The sequence below is a fragment of the Mixophyes fleayi genome, chromosome 6, assembly GCF_038048845.1.
Source record: "Mixophyes fleayi isolate aMixFle1 chromosome 6, aMixFle1.hap1, whole genome shotgun sequence".
NCBI classification, from domain to species: domain Eukaryota; kingdom Metazoa; phylum Chordata; class Amphibia; order Anura; family Limnodynastidae; genus Mixophyes; species Mixophyes fleayi.
Genome location: NC_134407.1, coordinates 168,185,468 through 168,198,907, shown reverse-complemented (window position 1 = coordinate 168,198,907; position 13,440 = coordinate 168,185,468). Strand labels below are relative to the sequence as shown.

The 13,440-nt window shown below is 37.4% G+C and overlaps 1 protein-coding gene across 1 annotated transcript; it reads left to right on the top strand.

Annotated features, from left to right (window-relative positions):
• The first annotated feature begins 3,140 nt into the window (after positions 1–3,140).
• On the top strand, positions 3,141–10,862 carry LOC142094715 (keratin, type I cytoskeletal 12-like). The gene is made up of 8 exons (XM_075177135.1): positions 3,141–3,634; positions 5,392–5,474; positions 6,479–6,635; positions 7,141–7,299; positions 7,385–7,510; positions 7,697–7,914; positions 8,530–8,582; positions 10,368–10,862. Exons 1-8 carry the CDS (start codon positions 3,248–3,250, stop codon positions 10,463–10,465), a joined length of 1,281 nt encoding a protein of 426 aa, XP_075033236.1. The 5' UTR covers positions 3,141–3,247; the 3' UTR covers positions 10,466–10,862.
• The last annotated feature ends 2,578 nt before the right edge of the window (positions 10,863–13,440 follow it).

The following is a 13,440-nucleotide window of genomic DNA, read 5'->3' as shown; positions in this document are numbered from 1 at the left end:
TCTATATGTCAAGCCAGTAAATCTGAGCATAGTGATAGAGCCCATTTACCTGCAACCTGAGTGATACTCACCATGTCTAGTGAAGGGAGCAAGGGGCATTTGAATAATACAGAAGCCAGATGTTGGGAGATAAGCAGAGATATTGAGAAGGATGGTTTAGAGTTCAAGATTGACAGTGACTATATTCAAGACACGGGGGTATATTTACTAAATTACGGGTTTGAAAAGTGGAGATGTTGCCCATAGCAGCCAATCAAATTCTAGCTATCATTTATTTAATACATTCTACAAAATGACAGCTAGAATCTGATTGGTTGCTATAGGCAACATCTCCATTTTTTCAAACCTGCAATTTAGTAAATATAGCCAATGGAGTGTCACCTATTGTGTGACACCTGTGAATCACTGTCCAATATTTCTGTGCAACTACTAAACGTGGGCAAGAAAAATTCAGCAAAGTATCTTTATTGAGAGATGGCTTGCTGCCCATTATCCAACAACCAATATGTGAATTTTCACCTTACACCATGTCACCAACAAATTTATTGTTTTTCAAACTTGCATGTCCAAGGATCCTTTTCTCCTACTAATCCACATATCACAAGGATATAAAAGAGACTGAGGCAGACTGAAGAAACCCTGAATGAGAGTAAGGGGTGAAGAGCACCTGTAACACATACAAGTGAGAAAAGCGTAAGACATACACATTGACTGTCATGGTCCATGTGATGTGAGTGATCACTGTGGTTTGGAAGGTGGGAAAAAGGCCCATCTGAAAATGTCACTACTAAGCACAAAAATGTATCAAATTTGTCAAGCTCTTATCGTTAACAACAATCATTGCAAATTTCTCCCAATACACTGCTTCTTCCGCTCTCATTCATGTTTCTTATAACTCAGTGGGTTGACATAGGGGTTCTTATATTTCAGCTATATATACATCTGCATATTTAGGCTTATTTTATCCTACTTTTTACATACTTGAACCTGCATGTCGCTAATGACTTTGTTAACATTTCATGACAAGTTCTATTTTCTGACACTTCTAAGGCAGCCTAAATTTCTGGTTTGTGTGGCACAATATGCTGCAGCATCACAAAAATAAAGGGCATCTTTGTATATGCACAATATCTGTTTTGTGCATCATGATGTGCATCTTGCATGACTTTCCAATATCTGCCTAATGTCCTGTAGTCACATCTATGGTTGTTTCCATAAAAATCAGACCACAGACAAAACAATTTGTGTGGCACCCTAATGGCATATGGGGGACACTAGAACTACGTCTCTAGTTCATCTTTGTTAATGCCAAATTAATGTATGCAAATCATTGATTATATTGAAGATGCTTTTTTATGCAAATTCAAAATTGGTTATAAATAACCACTTAACACTGGTGACCCTATCCCATCAAGAATAACATAAACTGAAGTAAATTCACATTTGTGCCTCAAGCTTCCTATACAAAACAGCACCAGACAGTTAATTTCCTAGGTACAGATTGTTGTGTCTCTCATGTGCTTTCATGGGTGTCTGACTCTGAATAGGGGATCATTTCATCAAGAGCAAAACTGGTTTTCTGGCAGTTACATTGAAAGCTGCAATAACTTTGAGCCTCACCTGTCACAGTGATAAATCATCACTCTTGGGACGTTTTACGGAATCACATACCAAGAGAACAACTTGTTCACCATGTCGCCCCCACCCAAGTAAATAATCGTTATCTTTTTTTTTTTACCTGTGTGGAAACTTCATTTCACAATTTGAAATCATAAGTGGGAATGACAGAGGAAGGTGATGAAGCATTAAAGGAATGACAGGCGTACATTGTTGCAACCACACCCTGTCTGCACAAATTTAGATTAATTAGTGCTACATTACTAAACACAGATCCATACACTATTGCATATTGCAACTGGGGTGCATTTGTGTATTTTCTTTAACAAATATTTTAATGTGTTCTAAATTCATCAGAAAAAATGGAAAATTTACATTATATTTGTCACCTCATGTCCTGGAGACATTTGCACAGTACACTACTAAGCAATCTATACGCATGAATTAAAAGGGTGAAAGAAAGTTTGCCTTGGATTCGTGGCTCAACTATTGGTCTCTGAGCCTCAGTGCAAAATTTCAGCTCATGATTATACTTAGCAGTATATAGTGTAATAGCATATCCCTGAGCAGCACAGCACAAGGCTATTAACAGTACATTAACCCTTAGATTGAATATCATACACAGCAGCATGCTATTATTATTATTATTCTTCAATTAAATAAATAGTGCCAAACTATTCTGCAGTTCTACAATCAGATAAATACAGGCAAATGAGGACACACCCCAGTGGCGTGCCACAAAATTATAATTACTATAGGCACAAACACCACTGCCATTTTTACCTACCAGTATGTCTTTTTACTGTATGAAGATGCTGTGGCATCCAGATGAAAACCATGCAAACATAGGGAAATTATGCAAATACTGAAGAGACAGCATCCTGGTGTGACACTGAAAGCAACAACCTAACCTTTGTGTCACTGTGTCGCTCTTTCATCTACCATCTGCTGTTAATAACCTAAGATGGACTGTGCTTTGAATAGATCTTAACATTATAAAATAAAGTAGTGCAGCCCACTCTTTGTTCTTCTAGTTGGGAAACACATAGTTCTACTCTAAATTCTTCAACTCTGAAAAACAGTTTTTTCTTACTGAAAACAAGTTATTATTTCCAGGATGCTCTAAACCAGATGGTGTGGAAGAGACAAATATACTTAATCTATAATACAGTGCTGATAGGACAGAGTATCATTAGAAGACACAGCTAAATTGTTTCCTCTGTAACCCTAAGGCATAAAGCAGTGAAAAACACAAGGACATTAGGAAGATGACTATAAGAGGAAAAGTATTCTCGTAAAAGTTAGATCTCACCCCACCTCTGTTCTATTGTATTGGACTACAAAATGCCCCAGGCATATTTCAAAAGGGATGCATGTTACATCTGTTGTTTTAAACAAGTGGGCACAACATGCTTAACAGGTAGACAGACCAAAAAATAACTAAATAGAAAAAGGAGGAATGTGCACAATGAACACCCAGGGACACACCCACTCTCATCATATAAAGGTGAGACAGAAGGATTCTGAGCACAGTCTCTTGCATCCTCACTAAATCAGGGTGATACTGCTGCTTCATTAAGCAATCTTCTAGTTTTACATCAACACTGCTGGTGGTGCTTGTCTGTACATCATGTCTCACTCAAGCAGTTATCAGGTTAGATCATCCAGCCAGAAGGTGCAAAGTGGCAGCAGAGGCAGCAGCTATGGAGGATTCAGCAGTGCCTCCTTGTCTGGAGCAGGCTTTGGTGGAGGATTGTCTCAAAGTGCTAACTTCAGCTATGGTAGCTCAGGTTTTGGTGGGAGCGAAGGTCTTCTGCCCGGCGGGGAAAAACATACCATGCAGAACCTGAATGACCGTCTGGCCGCCTATCTGGATAAAGTGCGAGCACTAGAATCAGCCAACTCTGAGCTGGAGCTGAAAATTAGGCAATGGTACGAACAGAATCATACACTCAACAGCACCCAAAGCCGAGACTACTCCAAATTCTTCCAAGTCATTGAAGATCTGAGAAACAAGGCAAGTTACCATTTATTGTGTTATAATAGAAGCTAATGATGACATACAAGTTAAAGGTTTAAGACATAGTTAACTAATATCATGTAGTCATCCTGTCATTTTTTTAATCACTAATGTATTCGCAGACACATTAATTATTATCATCAGTGAAAAAATAAATGCAAATGAAATAAAATTCATTGGGTGAAGCCGAGCACATGTACCATTGATGGTGCTTTCTGTATTCAGTACCACTGGGCATCACCTGCTATATTAATTTATCACAGCTCTGTTTTATAAATGGTAATTTTGGCCAGTTTACACATATACTCATAAAGGTGAATGATATCTCACAACTTTTTTTGCACATAAAGTGGTTGAGAAAACTCTGAGTTTCCATAACCCAAGTGGTTACTCATTTGTACCCTTTCCTAAAGGTGCTCAAGAAGATGTGTATAAATGAATACACTTTATAGGCAGGAGCTTACAGGTCTGCGGTCTTACACATAACAACAGTTTACAATAATCTCCATTGCCAGGATTTTAAATGGGTAGCAAAATTGTCCTATCTTGCTGCAATGTATTTCAGTGTTGACTAGTGATAGGACAATTTGCGGTGAAGAAACACTATAGCGACTGTTCTGAATTGATAACAATGCTTTGAAGCAGGATGTACCATAATTCAGCTGTTTATACAACTGCCATTCTGCTGCCCTTGGGCTTTCTGTTACAGAGATGATTTCTATGTCTGAAGCTTTTATCTCATGTTCAATATACACTAAAGAACAATGAAAACTTGAGCCCATAGAAAGCAAACAATGTATGTGTTTGCGTAGCATGAGAAGCAGTATCAAAGGCACAATATCTTACCTGGAAATATTAATAAAGACATTAATCTAAAACATGGACATAAAACAAAGCATTATGAATAGTGCCTCCCTTTTCACTGTGTTTGTATTGTCATGGTTTATAATATAAAAAGCTCTTAACCCTAAAATGCATGCTGATCCAAAGTGAAATGTTGGAGAGGCAATTAAGAAAACGGATGCAAAGGAAATCTATGGTGTTACCAATTGCAACCATTTAGATACTAATTGTTGTTTTTCAAGTGCATTGCAGAAAATTAAAACAAACATCTCATTGGTAGCTATGTGTAATGCCATCTTTTTTCTATGCTTCCTAATTTCCATTAATGTCCCCATTGTCTCTTTTACAACTGTTAATGTAAATGCTTTTACACCATGGCAGAACCATAGATGTCAACCTGTCCCATTCCATCGGGATTATAATTATCTACTCCCAAACTTATCAATGACTTTCCTCTTGAGTTAACTGAGACTTAATTGATTAAGTAAAATAAAACAAGACTTTCTACAACAATTAGTTAACCGAGTCCTGATTAATTCAGAAAAAAATACTGCTAAGTTCAGGTGGAGATCAGGTGGCACCAATGTAGAACTGTAGATGTTTGACCTTGTATGTACCTTGAAAAGGTGGATTAATCTATCTACATGTTCATATGAGGCTCTGAAAGGATGAATACAGTATCTTTCAATAGATTTACAGGGTATAAGACTAATGTGCATATGAAAAACATGATCACAGCCCTATCTTAATTAACTGCATTCTGGTACATCATTAGCTAATGTGTATAGTGTATAACTAGTATCAGTAATAAAAAGTAAAGAGATCTAACACATAAAGTCAGTCGTGTGATGATATATATCATCATGCAAGTTGATCAAATTCATTGTATGACAAATCTTTGTGTTAAACAGATTATCATTGGAAGTACGGACAATGCCAGAGTGGTCCTTCAGATCGACAATGCCAGGCTGGCTGCTGATGACTTCAGAATGAAGTGAGTATGACTTTATTCAGAAGAAAAGAGAGACTTTGAACATGTCATTTCATCTGATCTTTTCTTATTAAACATAGTTGCAAAAAATATACTTATTTGGGGTCTACTCATTAAAGTGCAGTATAAATAGCAAAGAGAGTCAAGTATCTTATGACAGTTGTGGACTTCACATGTAATAGACACATTTTCAGGGCTGGAAACATGAAACCAGGTTTTTTTTTTGTTTGTTTTAAAAGTGTGACACAAACTTTCCATCAGGAGCCTGACATCACTACTGTGCTATTAGGAAACTCTACTCCTCCCACTAACCATTATAAATGAGTTCCAACTTGCATTCCCTCTTGTCATCATGACATTGCCGCTGTCACATGAAGCCCTGTCTTCATTAATATAATAACATAAGCGGACAGATCACTGCCTCCCACTACCTTGGTACATTTACTGATACACACTGTGTTACTCTGAACGTTGTAATTATTAAATACACTTTAATGTGCATCACAATGGATACCCTCATAACCCAATAAGCATTCCCTCATTTTACTTCAGAGGAACATAATCTAATCTAACCTAATCTAGCACAACTCAATAAATGTTTTCCTATACAGCTAATTATGTAATTAAAATTCTTATAATAGCGTTTCCATCACAGACCTTATTGAGATTAAGAATTTAAAGCATGCTTGCCAACTTTGGCCTTGGGAGATCCTAGAAGGGGCCCCAGTGAGAGGTGTGGAAGGTGGGGGCATTACCGTGCAATTGCATCAACATTGACTTGCAATGACTTAATTCACATCATTGCACAGTGCGGGATGGGACCGATTCATGGCATTAAGCCCCACTCCAATCTACTTAACTGGGGAAGTGGGCGAGATTTGGGAGGGGGAGCTGAGAACTCTCCAAAATTCTGTAGTCTCACAGACATTCCGTTGGAGTTCACAAGTAGGATTTAAAGTCATGATTTTAAGTTGAAGTAAAGTATGATCATTGCTAATTTCTTTCAGGTATGAGAACGAACTGGCCCTACGTCAAAGTGTGGAGAATGACATCAATGGCCTCCGACGTGTACTGGATGAACTGACCCTCTCCAGATCTGACCTTGAGTTACAGCTCGAGTCCCTGGCTGAAGAGCTTGCATACCTCAAAAAGAACCATCTGGAGGTAAGCAACACAGTTATACATTGGACATGGAATAATAGGCAGCTGTCTGGAGTTTGTTTGTTCTCTCCGTGCTTGCATGAGTTTCTTCCAGGTGCTTTGGTTACCTTCCAGAGTCAAAAAAAAATCATCTATATTGGTAGGCATAATGTTTTGGCATTATATAAAAAAACAATGATAATAAATAGCAGTGATATCCCAGACATTCTTTAGCAACAATCAGCAAACAAATATGGGGTCAACAAATTTCATCATGATTTGCAATGTCTGTACTATAGCTTTATCATACTGGGCAAGAAATATGATATTTTTAATAAATCACATTAAAATATTTTGAACATTGCAAATGCAGTTATGAATAAAAACCAAGTAGGCCTAGGACCTGCTGGTCTTCCTTCTACCCGTGCCTATGATACATACGATACAGGTATTTTATGGTGGATTTTCCAATGCACTGAGCATAAATAAGGGTCTATTACTGATAAATGTTTATGGTTCACCTTACTAGGAGATGAATGCCTTCAGCGGTAGCTCTGGCCAAGTGAATGTTGAGATGGATGCTGCTCCGGGAGTGGACCTAACTCAGCTTCTGAATGGCATGAGAGCAGAGTATGAAGCAATGGCTGAGAAGAATCGCAAAGAAGCTGAAGAGATGTTCCTGAAGAAGGTAAACCATGTATATTTTTTCATTTTTATGAGTTATCTTTCTTAAGTAAACAATCTTACAATTAATCTTACGTATCTAATTACAGAGCAGTGAGTTGAAAAAGGAAATTTCCATTGGTGTACAAGAAGTCCAGACAAGCCGGACTGAGATCTCAGACCTCAAACGCACATTGCAAAATCTTGAAATTGAATTACAGGCTCAGATCTCCATGGTAAGTTTTAAACAGTGTTTTGCCAAAATATCCTTCTCAATGAAGGTAGAGTTAAGATGACATTAAAAGTGATTATTATCACTGATAGTGTTGCACACTTGAGGTCCATATTAACAGTATTTATATATTCAATGTTGGAGAAAAGTGTTTCATAATCTTATTATTATGCATCCTTCTTACTTTCAGAAAAACTCTCTTGAGGGAACATTATCAGAGACAGAAGGTCGTTACTGCGTTCAACTGAATCAGCTCCAACTTCAGATTTCCAGCATTGAAGAACAGTTGCATCAGGTCAGATCTGATTCAGAAAGACAGAAGGGAGAGTATCTCCGCCTTATGGACATCAAGACCAGACTGGAGATGGAGATTGAGACCTACAGACGCTTGCTGGAGGGAGAAGCAAAGTAAGTAGAGCATGTACTCACCTAATAGATTGGATACGGTTAGATGAGAAAGTGACTGTAATAGAGCTTAAGGGAGTGGATTTAGAAATAAACATGGTTATGATGGACAATTGAATTGACTCAACTAATCTCAAAATCATTTAATTGTTGTGGTCATCAGAGAATGGAAATGTAATTATGAGACAACCCATATTTTTGCTTTAATTATCTTGTGTTACATCATGCAATTAATTTACATGCAATACAGAACAGTGTAGCATTACCTCATTAATACTACAATTTGGGACATATCTCATTCGTCAACATACAGGTTGATTGACTGGATCACAAACAGATTAAGCAGTATTGGTTAGCAGATAACTGATTACATGCATCAATATGTTATTGTCAATAATCTTTACCTCCACATTAATCCAAACTGAATCAGTCAAGATTGCAATGACATTAACATAATGGTTGTTTTTGAATGTCACACAGAGTGATACCCAGATAATTTGATTAAAATAAATTACTAAATCGACCTACTGGATCACTCCATGTGTCCAGTTATAAAAAATATAAAGGACTATAAACCATCAAAAATAGTAATCTGAGTTAAATTTTTTATATTCACAGTTTCACTGTACAGAAACCACAGTCACAAACATCATCAGTAGATTCCAAGAGAGGTAAGTGGAGTAAATAAGATCTAATTCATTTAAAATACTTATATGTATTCAAGGACAGTCAGGTACAGTATGAAAGATAAAATGACATCAGAGTGGTGAATACAAATACAGAAGGCATAATGAAAGGGTTTAGAGAAGATGAAGGCAAGAGCAATGGATAACATGGGTTACACTGTTTTCATACTCATATAAAAGAGTTTTATGAATATGAAATAATTGTTACATGGGGAACGCTTGAGTGTTAATAAGTTACTGAATGTTGAATCTAATAATAACAGCAATAATAATAAAAATAATAATAATAATAATAATTTCTAACAATGTATCCACTGGGAAGCATAGGATCATTGTAATGTAACCCCAGACCTCCCAAAGATACTTACCAAAATGCAGTATTGACACAAAAAGAAGAACATAGGGCAGTGTTGGCTATCCTGTGACACTCCAGGTGTTGTGAAACTACAAGTGCCAGCAGCTTATTGCTGGAAGGGTATGCTGGGACTTGTAGTTTCACAACACCTGGAGTGTCACAGGTTAGCCAACACTGACATAAGGCATGCCTGATCATTTTGTAACTTGCAAAAGCATAAAACTATTTCTGCATAAACTTTGCTACTAGATTGCAAAAAAAACCCTAATTTAAAATGTGCATTTAAATAATAAATCAGACATAGTGTATATCGAGCCGTAACTTAAAATTTTAGCGCCTGGGGCAAGAAAGAAAAATGTTGCCCCCCCTATCCCTCAATTTTAACCAAATGAACCTAAAATGTTCATAACCTATGCCCCTGTCTGCCAAGAAGAGCATGTCTAGGTGTACTGTGTACTAAATTCCACATGCAAGACAAATGTAAGGAATGTAAGCCATACATGAAAATAAACAAAGCATTATTTTATGAAGGAAAATGCTAAAGTTTTATGTAATGAAAGGGGTGGTCCTCAAATGGTAGGAGATTGGAGTGAGGCCTACTTTTTTGCACAGTGTATTTCTTCAGAGTAACAGTAATGCTGTTATTTTATCATCCCTTGCTATTTCCCTTAAACAAATCCAAATAAAATGTCACTATAAGTAAATAATAAAAAAAGAAACTCATAGTTATTTCAAATCAATGAAACTAACCCAAAATACTAACTTGAATCTTGTTTTTTTTTTAAAACTTCATGACACTCCTAAAAGTACAGCATTGTCATTTCAATTTACTTGAGTATGTAGAGATATTACAGAATTTCAACATTAACATTGTTTGTTGAGTTATTCATTACTGGTTTAAAATAATTTGTAATCCATTCTATGTTCTGTGTAATCCATTCCATTTTGTGTTAGCACTTGTGCCTCACAGCGCTGGGGTCATGAGTTCAATTCCTGACCATGGCCTTATCTGTGTGGAGTTTGTATGTTCTTCCTGTGTTGCGTGGGTTTCCTCTGGGTGCTCCGGTTTCCTCCCACAGTCCAAAAACATACTAGTAGGTTAATTGGCTGCTATCAGATTGACCTTAGTCTTTCTGTGTGTGTGTTTTTCTGTGTGTGTGTCTGTGTGTGTGTGTGTGTGTATGTTAGGAAATTTAGACCATAAGCTCCAATGGGGCAGGGACTGATGTGAATGAGTTCTCTGTATAGCGCTGCGGAATTAGTGGTGCTATATAAATAACTGATGATGATGAAATCTCACATAAACTCACAATGACAACAACTATTCTTACTAGAGAGTCACTGATGAATCCCCTTGAATATAATACTATGTGTACCCTGACAGTTTCTTATTCCAATTCCTTGTATATTTTTAGATCCAACCAAAACAAGGAAGGTGAAAACAATCGTTGAAGAAGTGGTTGATGGGAAAGTTGTTTCTACCCAAGTGAAGGAAGTTGAAGAAAAGATGTAATAGGGCGCAAATTGGCAATAACACAGGCACAAGCAACTAGAATATGGCAAAATAAATGTGATATTTTCCATTTAGATATCAATGTGCTTTCACCATAGCTACAGGGGAAAGAAAAGCATACCTTATAATTAATCTATATAAGAGCTGGCAATGTATAATTACATAGCATAGCATTAGCATAATTGAGAATGCACTTTAATTTTAATCCCTAGTCAAAATGAATGCACATTTCATTCTGATTTGGTGTTGTTATACATACAAGCTATCCATTTGGAAGTAATTTAAATGAAAAGAAAAGTGTTTACTAGAAAAAGGAGGACACTGTTTAATTAAAGGAGTGTTGAGCTGCATGAAAAAATACCTGCCTGTTTGACTTAATAAAGCCTTTTTAACTCTATATGTGAATGATTTTATATTCTTTTCATGCATCAAGGTGATCCCATACCATTCATAGTAGTTATGGATTTGAACAGTTGTGTCATATGGAAGAGCCTACTTGAAATTCAAGTAGGCTCACCACTGGACTTTCATGCACCTATGGGAATTACATACCCAAATAATACACCTGTTTTATATATATATATATATATATATATATATATAGATAGATAGATATGAGCAACAGAAAAAGGTGGGATATAAACACATTAAACTGGCCACCAACATTGAAATAAAATGTACCAAGAGTAAGTAAAGTCCCTGTCTATCTTTGCTAGTATTTACCATCCCCTTTATTGTTAACTACAACAACAACAACAGTAACCTGATCCTATCAACACTCTATGTGACCTATATGCTGCGTAACATTAACCTCTACCACTAGCTATAGTGTACTACTTTATCTAAGAAACCCACAATTCCATACAGCCAAATAAAAAAGAAATATACAGGAAAATCACAGCACAAAATACCAAAAGCTTACATTTAATGGGAGCCTGACTAATGGATCCTATACCAGGAAATACCTCAAGAGCCTACATTTAACAGGGGCCTGACTAATAAGTGCAAAGACACAATACACAGGAAGAATAACAGGTCAATAGGTGACTACTACAAGATAGCTGCCAGGAACTTGGGCAGAGAAATGGGGACCAAAAATGGAGGTACCAGAACGGATGCAGTCTCTCAATAAGCAGGGACTAACCTGCTCCCTGGTGGAATGCCTAACACCTAAGTTGCCCTAAAATACAGTATGTATGACCACAGGCTTATCCTGAATTTAACGTGTCTGTAAGGAATTACTTTGACATTTGCACCTCTGACCACTAGAGGTCTCTGTGTTTGCAAACTTGCCCTTACATTTGCCCTTATCCAAGATGGCAAGTTTGGAATCAAGGAGAAACCATCTTGGATCCTGATTCCTGTTTGGGCCTATAAATTGCACTTCCTGGTTCAGACATATGCTTGAGTATTCTGCATGCTCAGCTACTGCTACCTGCTCCTCTACCTTGCATCTGTGAATACCTGCTTGTGTACCGACCCGGCAAACGTCTGACTACCCTCTTGTGTACCGACCCGGCAAACGTCTGACTACCCGCTTGTGTACCGACCCGGCTAACATCTGACTACTCTCTGGATATCTACTCGGCTATTGGGCTTCAGGTAATAGCACCAGTGTCGTTACAGTGTCTGTCACAATGTCCACATTTTTACTGTTACAACATAGTGAACATGTCACCCTTCTGAATGTCGACATTTTAACTGTGTCAACATTCGGATTGTCGATAGTTTGGAGTCGGCATTCTTTATGGCAACATTTTCATTGTCGCCATAATTTACCCAACCCCACTTTGCACCCAGACAAACCACAAATAACAGAGAAAAGCAAAATACCTGTGAAAACTACTTATACACAATTACCTCAAGATCTTTAACACCAACAAAAACACAGAAAAGACCCAACCCTACAGGGTACAGCAGTGATTGCAAAGCCTGCAACAACACCATCTCTAGAAAATGAAACCACTTCACATCCACAACTACTTGGGAGACATTACTATTATTATTATTATTATTATTATCCTTTATTTGTTAGGCGCCACAAGAGTTCCGCAGCGCCGTACAATGCACAAACAATAGACAGTACAGGGTAAAACATTACTGAGCAGTAAACAAAAATACCAACACTTCAGAAGCTCCAAGCAGGCTAATGCAGAAAAGACGGAGCAGAAGAGTAGGTAAGGACACAGGAGGGAAAAGGGCCCTGCTCGAATGAGCTTACATCCTAAGGGAGGGTGAACAAAACTCAGGTACAAAAGGGAGCCAATAAGTATCTAAGTGTCCAATAAGTACTATAAGCCAATAAGTACTATAAGTATCACCTGCAAAACCACAAAAATATCACCTGTCCATTCAAACTTGAATATGTGGGCCACACACCATGACCATTAAACGGAAGGATGCTAAAAAATATAAACAATATACAAAAAAACAAACACAGAACCAAGTCACACACAAAACAACACACTACTTCTAATTCACAGGAATAAACACACTCACCATCACCAAACACAAGGCTATACACGAAAACACTCACAACATTAGAAACCAACACTCTGCTAATTTTTCCTCAGCCCCTCCAATTAATTATTCCTATTCCTGCAACTCGCAGTCAAATAAATGTACACCAGAAATATAGTATAAATCCATGATTCACCTACTAACATTACAGCCATATATACACTTGCACCAATTACAATCTCCATAATGCCCACCCTATAAATGTTAAAACTAGCCACCCACTCCCCATACCCAAATCATCACTCTGTCACAATCTCGCCTTCCAGACACCAGTCACAGAGCATGTTCAGTAGATTTAGGAAGAAATAGCTTCCAGACGCTCTACAGTTTGCGTATTAGTTTTTACAGCAGCTCATACTTCAATTACTGTGCCACCCTAATGATTGACCTCCGCAGTGTCCCTTGCACTTGCTCAGAAGCAATCCTCTAAGGGGAAATGCTTTACGATACAGTTA